General features: G+C 35.1%; 1 protein-coding gene across 1 annotated transcript; it reads right to left on the reverse strand.

Annotated features, from left to right (window-relative positions):
- Positions 1-6,824: 6,824 nt before the first annotated feature.
- LOC119535333 (hyaluronidase PH-20-like) lies at positions 6,825-17,922 on the reverse strand. The gene is made up of 3 exons (XM_037837754.1): positions 16,966-17,922; positions 16,401-16,490; positions 6,825-7,424 (listed from the first exon to the last, which is right to left on the reverse strand). The coding sequence occupies exons 1-3, from the start codon at positions 17,920-17,922 to the stop codon at positions 6,825-6,827; spliced, it is 1,647 nt and encodes a 548-aa protein (XP_037693682.1).
- Between the last annotated feature and the right edge of the window lie 181 nt (positions 17,923-18,103).

An 18,103-nucleotide genomic window follows, 5' to 3' on the forward strand; every position in this document is an offset into this window, starting at 1 on the left:
CCTACATTTCTAGCATACATAAAAAATTCAAGGAATGTGCCAAACTAAGGAAACTTAGGTATCCATAGACAATTATAGATGTAGGTCAAATATAAATATAACTTTAAGTACTGAATTTTCTAAAGCTCTTTCCAAGAAAGAATCAGGGTCACATAGAAGCTTACTTGCTAAGAAATATACTATGATTATTATTCTCAAAAAATTTTCAAAGAATATGAACTCAATCTCTCTACATGTATCTTTTACAGTTTTTATTTTTTAAAGTTTAACTTTCTCCACTCAGCACCTTTTCAGCTCTTTGATCATGACTCTACTGAAACATTAAGAACCTATGAAGGAGAACCTAAGATGGCAGCTAGGTGAGACAGGGCAAAAAAACACCTCCATGAAAAATACTAGATAAAAACCAGAAAGTGACCCAGAACACCACTCCCAGCATAGCACCAGCCAGACAAGGTCTGCTAAATCCACAGGGAACATGCATTTGGTGAAACCAGGAGCCTGCATTCTGAAACAAGTGAGTAAGCTGGCTGAAAGTCCCGTGGCCATGTTGCAGTGTGGGGAAACTGTGGGCTGGTGTTTGGAGATGGACTAGTTCTTTAAAAAAAAAAAAAGCCTGGGAGTGGCTGCAGATACAACCGGGAGAGCCACACAGTGAAGCATACTGCATATTGAATCCAACAGCACATTAAAAGACTTATACACCATGACCAAGTGGGTTTTACTCCAGGTATGCAAGGATGGTTCAACACAAGAAAATCAATTAATGTAATACACCATATTAACAAATCAAAAAGGAAAAACCACATGATCATCTTAACTGATACAGAAAAGGCACTTCACAAAATCCAGAATCCCTTCACTCTTTGAAAGGTAGGAATCAAAGGAAACTTCCTCAACATAATAAAGGGCATATATGAAAAAACCACAGCTAACATTGTACTCAATGGTGAGAGACTGAAAGTTTTCTTCTGAAGATCATGAACAAGAAAAGGATGCCTATTGTCACCAATGTTATTCAACATTGTGCTAGAAGTTCTAGCTACAGCAGTTAGGCAAGGAAAAGAAATAAAAGGCATCCAAATTGGAAAGGAATAAGTAAAGCTTTCACTATTTCGGATGACTTGCTCTTATACTTAGAAAGTCCCAAAAAAACTACAACAAAGCTACTCAAGCTAATAAATGAGTTCAGCGAAGTGGTGGGATACAAGATCAATATGCAAAAATCAGTAGTTTATACACTAGTAATGAGCTGGGGAGGATATCGAGAAACAAAAAATTCCTTTTACAATAACAACTAAAAGAATCAAATATGCAGGAAAAAACTTAACCAAGGATGTAAAGGATCTGTACACAAAAAACTACAAAACATTGCTAAAAAGAAAGCAAAGAAGACCTAAATAAATGGAAGGACATTCCATGTTTATGGATTGGATGGCTAAATGTTGTTAATATGTCAATTCTGCCCAAATGTATCTACAGATTCAACACAATGCCAATCAAAATACAAACAGCCTACTTGCTAAAATGGAAAAGCTAACCACCAAATCTATTTGGAAGGGTAAGGGACCTCAAATAGGCAAAAACATCCTGGAAAAGAACAATGAAGTGGGAGGACTCATGTTTCCTGACTTTAAAGCATATTATAAAGCCACAGTGGTCAAAACAGCATGGTATTGGAATAAGATAGACATAGTGATCAATGGACTTGAAGTGAGAGTTCAGAAATAGACCCTCACATCTATAGTCAATTGATTTTTGACAAGGCTTCCAAGTCCACTCAACTGAGACAGGACAGTCTTTTCAATAAACAATGCTGGGAGAACCGGAAATCCATCCATATGCAAAAGAGTGAAAAAGGACCCCTGTCTCACAACATCCAAAAATTAATTCAAAATGGATCAAAGACCTAAATTCAAGTGCTCGTACCAAACTACTAAAAGAAAATGTAGGGAAACTTCTTCAAGATCAAGTGATAGGTGGTAGTTTCTTAGACCTTATAGGCAAAGCATAAGTGATGGAAGCAAAAATAGATAATGGGACCTCCTCAAAAGTGAATACTTCTGTGCTTCAAAGGACTTTGTCAAAAGGATGAAAAGGTAGCTGACTCAATGGGAGAAAATATTTGGAAACCACATCTCTGATAAGGGTTTAATCTTCAGAATATAGAATGAAATCCAACAACTCAACAGTAAAAAGACAAACAACTCAATTTAAAAATGGGCTAAAGATATGAACAGACATTTTTTCAAAGAGGAAATACAAATGAGTGAAAAGCACATGAAAAGATGCTAAGCTTCACTATCTATTAGGGAAATGCAAATCAAAACAACAATGAGATATCATTTCACACCTACTAGACTGGTCACTATTAAACAAACAGGAAAGTACAAATGTTGGAGAGGATGTGGAGAAATAGGAACACTTATTCACTGCTGGTGGGAATGTAAAATGGTGCATCTGCTGCAGAAGACACTCTGGTGGGTTCCCCAGAAAGCTAAGTATAGAGTTGCCTTATAATCTGGTGATCCAGAAATTCAGTATATACCCAGAAGTACTAAAAGCAGGGACATGAACAGACATTTGCACACAGATATTCATAGTGGCATTACTCTCAGTTGCCAAAGAATGAAGACAAGCCAAGTATCCAAGTGATGAATGACTAAACAAAATGTGTGGGGTGTGTGTGTGTGTGTGTGTGTGTGTGTGTGTGTGTGTATGATGGAATATTATTCAGGAGTAAGAAGGAATGAAGTCTTGAAGCAAGCAACAATTATGCTTGAGGACATTATGCTTAGTGAAATAAGACACAAAAGGACAACTATTGTATGATCTCACTGATATGAACTAATTATTATATGTAAACTCACAGACATAAAATCTAGAATACAGGTTTCCAGGGGATAGAATGAGGCTAGAGAATGGGGATAGGTTGCTTAATATATGCAGTAGGTTAAATTCAAAAGTTTGGAAGTAGATTGTGGTGATGGTAGCACGTTATTGTGAGTATAATTAACAGTGCTGAACTGTGTGTAAATGTGGCTGAAAGGTGAAGTTTGGAGTCATGTATGTCACCAGGACAGCTGGGGTTAAAACATGGAAATGTACAACACAAGGAATCTTGTGGTGGACGATGTTTGTGATTAACAGTACAAATATAAAAAAAGTTCTTTCATGAACTAGAACCAATGTACACTATTACAAGGAGTTAGTATTAGAGGGTTTATGGAAAAAATGCACCTATTGCAAACTAATGGTCTATAGTTACAATAATATCTTAATATTCTTTCATCAAAGTAACAAATGTACCACACCAATACTAGGGATCAAAAATAGGGGAGATAAGGGATAAGGGATATTTTAGGTTTCCTTTTTTTCTTTTTTCTTTATTTATTTGGAGTAATGAAAATGTTCAAAAATTGATAGTTGTGACGACTGCAGAACTATGCGATGATACGGTGAGCCGTTGCTTGTATACCCTGGATGGACTGCATGGTGTGCAAATATATCTCAATAAAATTTCATTAAAAATATATGTTAAAAATGTATGAGGTCTAATTACAAATACAGCATATCAGACAAGACAGAGACTTCCTGAGGGCATTAATTTTTTAAAAAATTGTCATAAATCAATAAAACACATTCACCTAGAATTAGATCATTTATAGTTTTCAGTTAAATTGAACATGTTATCTACCCCGTTAAAGTAAAGAATAATTATGAATACATTTTACTTAACATCTTATTCCTCAAAATGTCAATTTTAAGCCAATTTTAGATTTCAAATGTAAACCTTAAATCATCTGATAGGGGAAAACTCTGAAAAGTATATAAAAGCTTCAAATAAATAATTGCCATTTATTAAGCATCTACCATCCTTATGCCACACACTATGCTGATTCTTGTTTTGTTTTCTCTAATTTTCTCAGCAGTTGACATGTCACAATTGAGGAAATAGAATAAAAGAAAGGGTGAGTAACTTGCCCATGGCTAAGCTGGAATTGGCTTGCTCTTTCCCATGTACCCTACTGCCAAGGAATAGGTTTTGCATGAAAAACTAACAGTAAATGCACTTTGCTTTAGAAGTTTATTTAAATGATACTTCTCATAAAACAGTTATCTGTCAAAATTTTGAAATTCAGTGGCTAGATGAATTTGTAGCTTCTTGTGATTGATTTACTTTAAAAATATAATAAAGATAATCGTGTTTGAATGCCACATAAGAAACAAAAAGGCAGAAGAAATAAAATGTTCTTTTGAAGCTGGTCTTTGGTCTCCTGGTTTCATATTTAAACTGCTGATATTTGAAAAGGCATATCCTAATTTTCAGAAATGATGGTGGTCTCCTAGAAATAGAATTTGAGAATAAAGAGAAGCAAAACAAAGTTTATTCTTTAAAAAAAAGTCTTGACAAGAAAAAAAAAGAATATCCTTAAACTATGAAAGCGATATCAACTTTACTATTTACAAATCATTTAAAACATGATGCCATTTCACCTGTAGAGGAACAATCATTATCTAATTTGATGCCTAGTGTTGGTCAGGAAAACAAACCCTCTTATTCACTACCAATAAGATCATTAATTGAAATAAACTTTTTAGAAGATAATTTGAAATATCCGATGAAAATTGAAATGTATGTATACTTTGCATCAGCAAAGCCATTTCATCCTGGCAAAAGTGTGCCAAGTTATATATGCACACAGATGCTAACTACAGTATGCTGGCTAAAGAAGGAAAACAGTATCTTCAGAAAATGAAATGTCCATCATTAGGAACTTCCTAAAATATGGTCATACAATGATACAGTAGAGAACAACGTAGTCAATAAAAAGATGTACTGAAATGGAGAGTCACCTAAGTTATATTGTCATGTGGGAAGAGCAAGTAGTAGAATATTATGGACATCATAAGTCTAATTGTGTTAAATACACACTCATACATTTGCTTCCATATTCCTAGAATACTTCTGGAATTATACCTAAGAAACTATAACCAGAAGTTATCACAAGTCTAGGTGTAGCTTTGCATTATTTTACCATGAGCAGCAGTGACTTTGTAAGAATGAAAAATATTTTAAGTAGGCGCTTCAATTTTTAAAAAGCTGTTTGAGCTAAAAAATGTGTAATAATTTAGTCATTTTTTATTGCTCTTGCAGCTCCGTCTTTATTCACATATTTTAAAAAAGCTTAAACATAAAGAAATAAAATCTATAACAAATAAAACATTTTCCTTTTCCTCACAGGAAATTAAGGGACACAGAATTTAAGATCTTAGCAATTTTAACTGTACCATAATATGAGAGTACCTAGCAGACAGTGGATTTGGCATATTCCAAATAGTACCACCACTTTGTGGCTTCATTTCTTTTTGTTTCTAAGAAAGGAAGTATGAGGCAAGGTAGAGGAAGGAGGACCAGTAACATTTATGTAGATCAGACCAGTTAGGGCATTCGAGAGGCTAACTGTGTCTACATCAGGTGTTCTTTTCAATCCTGTGCAAATCAGAGTCCTCAATGGAACCAGAGAAAGCAAAGAATTCTAGATTCTTTACTTTTATCTCTCCCCACCTTTTTCCCCTTCCCCCCCACCCTTGTTTGTCCTTTCCCTTCCTTCTCTGTAAGCAGAGGAGAAAAAAGAAATATCCATGTTCCTTAAATTCTATTAATGGTTTTTCAATTTCAAATTCTTGACCACACCATGACAAATTCCATTATCATGTTATCATGCTTAGAACGATTGTGTTGAAACTATCCTTGCAGTCCATGCTGAGCTTCTGTCATAGTATTTATCACACTATATTGCCATTTTCCACTTTCAATGTCTCTGTTTTTCAATTATGCAACAAACTCACTGATGGTAAGAAGTATCCCACTTCACTCTGAATCAGTGACACCTAATACTGGGCCTGGCACAGAATAAGCACTCAATAAATGCTATATGATAGTATGATGGATGTGGTCAAGTGAATGGATACTTAGATGATAGAAGTCAATTTAGGTAGACAAGATTAAATTAGATGATCAAGAAAGTAACGAAAACTAGAAGAATCTATACATAATAAATATTATAAATTTTGATGATATAATAAAGCCATGTACACAAGTTGACAGGACAATCATTTTTAAAAGGTTATCTTTTTGTAAAGCCCACTGGAACAAATTAATAGATTAACAAAGCTAAAAATTATGAGTTGTAGGCTCAAGGTACACTAGTGGACTTAAAATCGTGCATTTTAAATAAATAGATTTTTCACCTTAATATTTTCTTGACATTTTTAATACAATTTACAAATTAATTGTAACAATATTCATTTGCAGAAAATTGTTTTCAAATCTTTAAGTTTCTCAGAAGAAAATGAGGCCTCCATGTATTATAAGCCTTGCAATCAGTCTTCAATAACCAAGAATATATTAAGTGCCTCTCAGTTCTGTATATACATTCACAGTATTTGAAATATTTGCTATAGGGCCATGGGAATTAGAAAATACAAAATTGGATAACATCTTACAAAATAAATTCTATGCTATATTAATAATTAAAATTTACTTTGAGCTTTAAATCAAAATGTAGCAATAACAAATTCAGTGGTAACACAGTCCTGATGATGATTATGAAAATTAAAGATACAAATCAGGGTCCTTACTTTACTGGTCAATAATTTCAAGATCAAATTGATCATGAGGAAATGATCATTGCTCAAAAAATGTCAAAATACTATTTTGACCATAGTTTTGATTCACATTTCAAAAGTAAAATTCCAAGTATATAGGTATTATCATTTGACTAAAACACTAAGTTATTAAATAAAAAATTTTAAACATATCAAAACATAAGGTACATGACAGTGCTTTTCCAGTTAGCATACTGACAGCCCTCATGGGCACTGTGAGAAATGGCTTCAGCTGAATAAGTACCTTTGAGATACCCGCTGAAATCTGCCCAAGGAGCACCTGGAGACTTTGTGGCAGATGATGTGGGCAATGAGATGCTGTAGGAGGGGAAAGAAAATTCCTCAGGTGAGGTGGAAAGATGATCTTGGAGGTCTCCTGGACTTGAGTTCAGAAATGCTTTTATACAAATATCTTTAGCAACACACACATGAATAACATTGATGTTTTTTATATCAACCATCTTCATAGAACTGGAACCTGTATAATAGCTACAATAAAATTTTTCAGAAAATTGCTGCAGGACTTCAAGTGTGGGCTTCCCATGTACGGTGTACTTTCCACTTTTCTGAGTTTGAATTGCAAAGTTCACTGGGTTCAGGTGAAGATAATCATTTGAATTCCAGTCTTTCCTTACACACACTCCTTGTTCCTGACAGAGCACTTGGCTACACATTTTGGCTGCTAAGGTGACGTTGATTAGGTAAGGATTCAGGGTAGTCTTCATGTAATTGTCTAGGTTCATGCAAGATTGCTGTGAAAGTATAAGAAATTATAAGCTCAGAACATCAACAGCCAAGTTAGTTTTTATGTGAATCAATTCACTGCAATAAGCAATTTTTAAGGAATATTGAAAAAATAGATGCAGCAAGAGGTAGGGACTATTTTAACTGGTTTTACCTTAAAAGCAATATTATTCCAATTGTGGGTTTTGTTTTTTTTTTTTAACATTTCTAAGTAAGTTTCACATGCTATCTCATGCCACTGAATGATTGACTGCTGAGGCTTAACATACCCTACCTTAGCCTTGTTCTTCCTCAATAGTTCATAAACTTATCAGGGAAGACAGAATGGAACAGCAGTTAGAGCCTGGACTTTGCCTTGATTGCAGTTCTGGCTTTATAAATCTAGTTGTGTGAGCTTGGGAATCTCTCAAACTTTCTAAGTCTTAATTTCCTATCTGGGTGACCCTGGGCAAATTAATTTACCTGCCAATGCTTCAGTTTCATCATCTGTAATATAGGATAATTGTAGCACCTACTACATAGGGTTGTTGTGGAGATGAAAAGATACACTGTGTATTAAAATTGTTAACACAACTAGCATATCATGAGTTATCCCTCAGGAAATTATAAACACATGTAATAAGTGTGAAATTTAGCAGACAAGCTTAAATAGTTTGGGAAAGAATGTTATATAAATTGTTAGCTCAAATGAACTAAATAGTTTCAACTAAGAATGCTTTATATTAAATATTACATCGAATTTAAGTTATGGGCGAATTATGACAGCTCTTTTACAAATATTCTTGTTTAGCAGAGTATAGGTGGTGAGTAACTGAAATGATTCTTCCCAGGAATGGTGCATTCTAAAACTTAGACACTGGCCTTTCAAACACAAGTATGATTATTGTTTTCTCATGATCAACAGTTCTATTGTGTGAGCTGGCTGAGCTAGTCCTTCAGCAGGTCAAAAAGTAGTGGTAGAAGCTCAGAAGGCAAGTCAAGGAATCTTGGCATCTCACCTTAAACCTATTTCTTGTTACCTTCTTTAGGATGATGCCCTCTGTGGTAGGCAGAATAATGGCCCCCAAAAATATCCATGCTCTAATCCCCCAGAATCTGTGAATATGCTCCCTAGTATGGCAAAGGGAGCTTTTGCATTAAGAGTATGGACTTTGAGATGGGAGATTCTCCTGGGTTATCTGAATGGGCTCAATCTAATCACATGAGTCCATAAAGAAGAGACCTTCCCAGATAGGTTAGAAAGTTGAGATGGAAGAAGAAGGAGAAGAGACTCAAAGCAAGAGAAAGACACAATACACTATGTCTGGATTTGATGGAGGAGACCATGAGCTGATGAATACTACTGGCATATAGAAGGTAGAAATGGCCTTCCACAGACAGTCAGCAAATAAACTCAGATCTCAATGAAACAACCATAAGGAAATGAATCCTGCCAACAATCCAAATGAACAAGGAAGTGGTCCTCCCCTAATAAATAACATGGTCCTGTGGACACCTTGAATTTAGCTCAGTAAGTCTCATGTCAGCCTTTGACCTACAGAACTATAAATAAATTTGTGTTATTTAAGCTGCTACGTATGTGGTAATTTTCATAGCCACAATGGAAAACCAACTCACCATCCCCCTTCTTAACTCTCCAATGGCTTTTCATGATGCTTAGAATAGAATTCATCTTCTTTTAACCTATACACAACCTGACATAGTATAACTCTTCCTTTCTTTTGTATACTCACTCACTCACTATATCTCAGATATAGTATTTGTATCATAACTATGGCAAGTTTCATCTCAAACTTTCAGGATTTCTGTCCCTACTCTTCCCATTGCTTAGAATTCTCTCTCCTTTGATGTCTAACATAGTTTAGCTCTATCTTGTCATGCAGATCTCAGCTTTAATTAGACAATATCCTCCTCAGACAACTTTCCAGTATACTTTCTCAGATTATCTGTTTTAACTCTCTGCATAGCACTTATTACACCAAATATTTATCTCAGTTGTGTATTGTTTCTATGCTTCCAATTTGAACATAAGTTCCATGAGTTCATGGACTCTGTCAGCATTCATCAACACTCTATCCTCAATGTCAACGATATATGAGAATTTATACCAAGTGTCCAGATGACATTACAGTTGCTACTTCAACTTTCTAGACACAAAGTTTAGGCAAAGTGGGAAATACAGGGTGGACAATGGTTTGAGAGAATCATTAGTCTACACAAGATGTGTTCTATGAAATATCCAACAACTGGTTCCCCAAAAGATAAAGCTGGGTTCACAACATTTGCTGATTTCCATGATGGAAATACTCCTAGCTTAGTCAGTTTGAAGCTATCAATCTGGCATCACTGTGAAGAATTAGGAAACAAGTAATCCACCATTACACAGTATAGTAGTAGGGTGTGCAGTAGCAAATATTAGGTACTATTTCTACCGTACCCATACAATAGCTGTAAATAACATCAAAAGCATGATGAATTTATAAAATGGAATAAAAGTAATAAAACGTCAGCATTTATTACCTTTGTTTTAAATATAATTTAATTTTAAGTCTTTAATCATTTAATTTTTTAATAATGACTGTTTAATAATCAATTCTAAAATTCCTGAAAATTTAACAATCCTGTCTTTCTATGCTAGGACAAGTAGAAGCTGCCTCCAGCACACTACTGGATCAAAAAGGGATGGAATGGAAGGTGGAATGGAAGGAAGTGCTTTGCATACATTTGAAAACAATTGTTTTATGTCAATTCCAGTAACTGCAAGTAAACTTGCAATTACCACTTGTCAATGAATCAAAGGAAGCATGAGAAATAATCCATGATTCTATTGATTACAAATGACAAAGAAGAACTAATTATAGAGCCAGCATTCAAAGTGAGTATAAACTGAGATAGACAGCAGAGATATATAAGATATATAAAAATATATAAAATATATAAAAGAGAGTCCCATGCAGGACATTCCAAGGCAAGGAAGGACCTTAAGTAGAAAAACAGTCAAAAGTTGGTGATGGATTGACACTTATGAATGATACTAAAGATAATCTGGGAATCATGATAGACAACTGTGAATGTAATATCAAAATTCTAAAAAACAAACATGACACTTAATCAGTATTGTATCATCCTACTTGCTGGGAAATGGCAAATTAATTCCTCACTAGAGAAGAGTAGAGGTCTCAGTTTTCAAGAAAAAAAAAACTTGTCATATGGAGAATTCATAAATACTTATAGACAGTCCATCATAGAATTAATAGTATCCTCTAGAAAGGGGTTTATGGACTTGGGGAAATCAGAAAATTAGAAGTATAATTCCATGATTATAATTTTTAAATGACAATTTTATGATATATAAAAGATTTTACCAAAGAACATATACTTTTCTCAGTACTTACATTTTCTGTCACTTGTAGGTGGTCAAACCATAGACAACAGAATTATACCAAATAGGCAGGAAGGACTCAGATTACCTTAGAAGAGTTTCATAAAAGCAATTGCTGTTAAACACTTTTAAATGAAATAGGAGTATGGCTTTTCTTTCTGAAGGAAAAGAGATGAATATGATCATTCCCAGATTTCTTCTGTTCGTACAATATATAATCTTTTCCCTATATGTCTTAGGCTAGGATTCCTGGGCCATGAGCTTCATTAGATATTCTCCATGGCACATGAGTCCCTAGTATTTCCACATTGATCACAGAAGGAAAAGTTCAACTCCAGTTCAGCAGTATTTCATGTAACAGCTGTACTCTTGCACTGAGTTAAGGGGATTTGAAGAGGTAGAGGAAGAGACCTGACATGAATAAACAGATGTAAAAAAGGAAGCAAGAAAAGGAGTAGGTCATAATTGTGAAAGGTCTTCTGTGGTAAAGAAATACATTAGGACAGAATGAATACAATTCATACAATACATAGACAATTTTTCCCTAAGAAAAAGTTTTGTTTAAAATTTTGCCTGAAAGAAACACTTCTAGAAATAATCTGTGACAACAAGAAGGGTTTCTTTTTCCTTGCCCTTAAGAAAGCTTTGGAGAATTTTGCATGTATTACATAGTATTTTCAAAACCCTTTTCCTGATTGCCCCTGTTCCTCTCGCTACCCAGCACCCAGAAAATACAAAATGTCTCTCCTAGCATCTTTCCCATCTCGATGGCAACACTTTCAACCCAAAAGCCTTGGGATCACCTCAACCACTTATCCTATCCCACCCCATATCCACTCCCTCAGCCAATCCTTTTATCTCTACATAGGACTATATTCATAATTCATCATTCATTCAAATTCTTGCCAGCACCACCACCAATAACCCTGTGGTTCATGCCATCTTCCTCTTGCTCTCACCTTTGTCCTCCTACAATCTAATCTCAACTCAGCTAACTGATTCTTCTAACCCATTAGTCAGAAATTGCCATTCTATACTCCAAACTCTCTGATGACTTTCCATCTCAAAGTAAAAGCCCATCATTACCTATGAAGCCCTACCTCTGACTCTACTTTCTCACTGACCACACCTGTTACCACTCTCTCCCTTGATCACATATCCCAGTCACACTTAATCTCCTCATTCTTTTTTGAAAAGGTCAAGCATATTCCAGCCTCAAGGACATTGCATTTACTGTCCCCAGGAGTCCAAGAGACTTGCACAAATAACCCCTCATCAGAGACACTTCTTATGACTACTCTATCTAAAATAGCACCATTCCATCCCTTTCCATCCTTTCTAAACTGCTTCATTGCTTTTTCATTGCATTGATAATTACCTAACATATTCTCTATATCTGTATATATTGTATTTCTGCTCAAAAGAATGAACCTATATGGTAAAGGGACTTTGTTTCATTTACTACTGTAATTCCAGCACATAAATGATTACCTGGCTCCCAGAAACAACAGGTGTTCAATATATCAGGCATCAGCAAACATTTTCTGCAGAAGTCTGTGCAGCAAATACTCCAGGCTTTGTGGACCATACAATCTCTATCATAACTCCTCACCTTTGCCTTTGTAGTGCAATAGCCTCCATAGACACATAACTAGACTTATGAGCATGACTATGTTCCCATCAACTTTTCTATTATTTTAATTACATTTTAATAATGTGTTCTAGGTACTTGGATTATATCAGTAACAAAACAGGCCAACATCTCTAGCCACCTGGAGCTCACATTATAGCAGGGGAAAGACAATGAGCATCAACATGGTAAGTGGTGGTGAGGTACTATAAAGAAAGAAAAAGTTCAACAGAGCAGAGGAGGTGGTGCTATAGAGAGGAGTTAGTATTTTAATAGGGTGTTCAGAGTAGGCCATGCAGTTACCTGGGGAGAGCAAGTGTTCTAGTCAGAGAGAACATTCATTGGAAAGGTCCTGAGGCAGTTTACAATAAATTTTGATAGACACTGAAATTTCAATTTTATATAAATTTCACACATCATGAAATGCTACTGTTTTTTTTTTCAAGCCTTTTAAAAATACAAAAACCATTCTTTGCTCAAAAGCTGTACAAAAACAGGTCACAGGCCAGATTTGGCCTATGAGTTTTAACTTCCTGATCCCTGCAAAAACAGTCCTTGAATAACCAAATGAATGAATGAATAAATAAAATGTGTCCATAAACAGTAATTGCATGAATAAAAGAATGAATAAAAAAAGGAATGAATCCATCATATATTGATCACATTATCAAATGCAAAGGACAGGGAGAGAGTTCTGAAAGCGGCAAGAGAAAATCAATGTGTTACATATAAGTGATTCCCAATTAGACTGAGTCCCAATTTCTCATCAGAAACCATGGAAACAAGAAGGCAATGGGTTAAAATAAAGTGCTGAAAGAAAGCAACTGCCAGCTAAGAATTTTATATCTGGTGAAACTCTCTTCTAAAAATGAGGGAGAGATTGAGACATTCTCGGATAAACAAAAGCTGAGGGAGTTCATCACCATTAGACTGGCCCTACAAGCAATCCTAAAGGGAGTTCTTCAGACTGAAAGGAAAGGACACTAGACAGTGGTTCAAAGCAGCTTAAAGAAATGAAGACTTGTGGTAAAGGTAACCATTAGGATAATTATAAATGGCAATGTTTTTGTAATGTATTGTTTGGTGTGTAACTCCATGTCTTACTTCCTACTGGGCTAAAATGCAAATGCATAAAAAGTAATGATAAATCTAGGTTTTGGGGCATCCAGTGTACAAAGATAAAAGTGGCAACAAGTAAAAAAAAATTATGGGGGGGCACGGGGTATAGGAAAAATATATGTGAATGCTATTAAAGTTAAGTTGGTATCAAACCAAATATGATTGTTACATATTTAGGAGGTTAAATTGTATCCCCATGGTAACCACAAGGAAAACAGTGAATATATATACAGATAGAAGTAAGAAGGCACTCAATATGGTACAACACAAAAAGCAAATAAATATAAAAGTAGGCTTTAATGGAAGTGAAGGACAATCCCTGTTATGAAAGATTGGTTCAACATAAAAAAATCAATTAAGTTAATATACCATATTAACAGAACAAAGGGGAAAAAAAAAACATGTTCATAGCAGTTAATGCAGAAAAGGTATTTGACAAAATACAGCACCCTTTCTTGATAAAAAAAAAAACACTTAAAACACTAGGAATAGAAGGAAACTTCCTCAACATGATAAAGGGCATATATGAAAAGCCCACACCAACCAACCTACATAATGGGAAAGACTGAAACCTTTCCTTCCATGAACTGAACAAGTCAAGGATGCCACTGTCATCACTGTTATTCAACATTGCACTGGAAGTTCTTGCCAGAGCAATGAGGCAAGAAAAAGAAATAAAAGGCATCTAAATTGGAAAGGAAGAAGTAAAACTTTCTCTATTTGCAGATGATATGATCCTTTATACAGAGAACGCTGAAAAATCCACAACAAATTTCCTAAAGCTAATAAATGAATTCAGAAAAGAAAGTGACAGGGTACAAGGTCAACAGATATACACAAGCAATGAAAAATCAGAAGAAGAAATCAAGGAAAAAATTCCATTCACAATAGCAACTAAAAGAATTCAAAAACTAAGAATAATTGCAAAAAAGGATGTAAAGGACTTGTATACAGAAAACTACAAAACATTACTTAAAGAAATCCTAGAAGAAAAGGTAGGGAAGCATCTTCAGAACCTTGTGATAGACAATGGTTTTATTTAAACTTATTTATTTATTCAATCTTTTATATTTTTAGATTTCAATTTTATTGAGATATAGTCACATACCATATAATCCATTCAAAACATACAATCAATGGCTCACAGTATCATCACCACAATAATAATGATGCATAAGAATAACCTCCAGAATGATGTCTCAACTCTATTTGACATGTCTTAGTCACTGAAACTTTATTTCATTTCTTTTCCCCTTTGGGTCAAGAAAGCATTCTCAATCCCATGATGCCAGGGCCAGGCTCATCCCTGGGAGTCATGTCCCACATTACCAGGGAGACTTACACCCCTGGGAGTCATGTCCTACATAGGGGGAAAGGTGGTGAGTTTATTTAGCTAATAGTTTCTTAGACTTTACACCCAAAGCACAAGCAACAAAAAGAAAAAGAGATAAATGAGACCTCATCATAATTAAAAACTTTTGGTCCTCAAACACTTTGTCAGGAAAGTAAAATGACAATGTACACAATGGGAGAAAGTATTTGGAAACCACATATCTGATAAAGGCTTAATATCCAGAATATATAATGAAATCCTTCAACTTATCAACAAAAATACAAACAACCCAATTCAGAAAAAGGGCAAAAGTCTTGAATAGACATGGCCCCAAAGATTATATAAAAATGACTAGAAAACATATGAAAATATCCTCCACATCATTAATCATCTGGGAACTGCAGATCAAAACCACAATGAGATACCATTTCACACCCATTAGAATGGCTGCTGTTAAAAAAAAAAAAAAACAGCAGCAGAAAATAACAAGTGTTGGAAAAGATGCAGAGAAACAGGAACACTCATTCATTGCTGGGGGTAATGTGTAAAATGGTGCAGCCACTATGAAAGACAGTTTGGTGGTTCCTCAGGTAACTAAGTATAGAACTACTATAATTGCAATCCCACTACTAGGAGTATTACCAAATAATTCAAAGCAGGGACTCGAACAGACTTTTGCTCCCTGATGTTCATACATCATTCACAATTGCCAAAAGATGGAAGCAACTCAAGTGTCCCATCAACTGATGAATGGATTAATAAAATGTGTTATATACATACAATGAAATATTATTCAGCAGTAAAAGGAATGAAGTCCTGATAAATGCGACAACATGGATAAATCTTGAAGACATCATGTTGAGTGAAATAAGCCAGACACAAAAGGACAAATAATGTATGAGCTCAATGTTTGAAATAATTAGGATAGGCAAACTCACACAGTCAGAATCTAGCATATAGGTTACCAGGGTGTGGGGTGAGGATAGGGAATGTGAATTTCAGGCTTAAAATGTACAGGATTCCTATTTGGAATGGTAGAAATATTTTGGTAATGGATGGCCGTGATGGTAGCATAATATTGTTGATGTAATTAACAGCACTGAAATATATATCTGAATATGATTAAAATAGGAATTGTTATAATGTATTTATCGTAATGGCACTTTTTTAAAAAAGGAAAAAACACATTGATGAGTTGGAGCTCATTTAGAAGCGATGCAGCATGGTTTAGTAGGAAAAAAATTCTAACACACTGTGCAAAGAATGAGATTGTGGCCTTGTTTTTGCTTTTTACTATCCATGCATCCTTAAAATTTCAGTTAATCTCACTGAATTTTGTTTCCTCCCTGAAAACAGTTACAATATTTTCTGCTTTATAACATGACCACAGAAATGCAAGATATTTTTATTCCACCAGTATTAACTAAGCACTTACTATCTGAATAGTATTGTGGGTATTCAATAACTCAAAACATTAAAAGTAGAAATGTTTTCAAATGTTTTCTATCAATTCAACTTACCCAATTTTTGGTTAAATTGAGACTTCCCCACATGATAGTTCCAGAGGCACCCAGTGCAACGCTTTCACCAATTGTACTCACAAGGTCATCCTGGTAAATGTGAGAGAGTTAGCAGGTAGGCATAAATGAAAATATTATACATAGGATAGTAACGCCAAAGCTCAACATGCTGACCCAACACGTTAAACATTTCCCCACCATGTATCTCTATCTTTAAACAGCTACTGCCATAATAAAACAAAAACGCTGACTACATAATATTGGTTTAATTACTTCTACTGATAGTAGAACAGACTATAGTGGGGAAAAAAAAAAATAAGCTAATACACTGTCTGTGCTACCTAATCTTACCTAATTTGTAATGAGGGCTAAGACTTTGTGTGATTACATTAAAAAAAGAAATGTAATCTTAATTTCCTTTCAGGTAATGATATAGAGCAATGTGTATGCACATTCCTAAATGATATGAAAAGCTAAATTTTGTTCCCTTCAAAATTGATGTTAAATTCCACTAAACAACATTTGTGGATATTATTTCATAGCCCTCATACCCTCATTTACTTACCTGAGAGAGGTATCTCGAAGACACATCAGTAAGAACTGGGCGGGTATATACAAAAACTGGAACTGGACTTTTATCACTGGGTATTTTAGAAACCCGAATGGCTTCTTGAACACGATTACGGGCAAAGAGTACAGCTTTTGGAGAAGACGCTAGCTTAGTATTCAGATAAATGGATGGAAAAAGGGCAGAGCTTTCCTTCCACAACCAATGAAGCTCATCATTTCTTCTCTTTTCTATATCAGGGCAACTTCCATCGTATCCAGGTTTATAATAATTATGATTGTAGCAATCAGGAAAAAGATAATAACCCCATAAGTAATTTGGTCGAAGTATCTTTCCTAGTTTTAAAGTGTCTTGCATGAAACGCTTTCCTGCTTTTTCAAATTCTACTTTGGCTATCTTGGTGGCTTCTGAGACATTAAGTTGTATATTGTGTTGCTGAACCAACTCAATAGACAGATTCTTGTAAACATCTTTAGGTTTCCAGTTTCTTGCCCAGGTAGGTCTCCAGTTTTCCCAGTCAATGACAGCCAAGCCCACACGATCTTTGGGCACAGTATGAGAAATGTCATTTGCAGCTTTGTCCAAATGTGATTTTAAGGATCCCATCTGGGGGATTGCTCCATTCTCACTTTTGCCTGTCACTTCATTTATATGAGGATAATAGCCAAGTCTATCAGCATAAAATAATGCAACATCAGGCCTTTCAGCATCTTTTCGAGGGCTTCCTATTAGGGAGAAGAGGGTCATGTCTAGCAGTATATGAAACTTTTTATCACAAAGTTCAGTAGGGGCATTCCAGGCCAAGAGAAAAGTAACATTTGGAACAAGAGGACATGCTCTGAAATTCAGAGTCAGGCAACATGGAATCAGAAGAAAGATGAACACTGCTTGGGATGCTCCGTTGAACCCAAGGAAGCTCCCAAAGAAGATGTGCTTGAAACTTAGCACTCCCATTGCTATGGAAATCACTTCTTTCTTTCTACACACTTTGATTTACCCAATATATGGTGCAAGATATAAGCACAGAAACTAGGTAAAGGAATACAGCCACTTTGGTGGATAAAGAGATAGAATAATTATATCACATTTAAATATTCTTCTTGCTTCTTGTTTCAGGAATGTTTTGCAACTGAAA

This window comes from Choloepus didactylus, chromosome 5 (assembly GCF_015220235.1).
Source record: "Choloepus didactylus isolate mChoDid1 chromosome 5, mChoDid1.pri, whole genome shotgun sequence".
NCBI classification, from domain to species: Eukaryota; Metazoa; Chordata; class Mammalia; order Pilosa; family Megalonychidae; genus Choloepus; species Choloepus didactylus.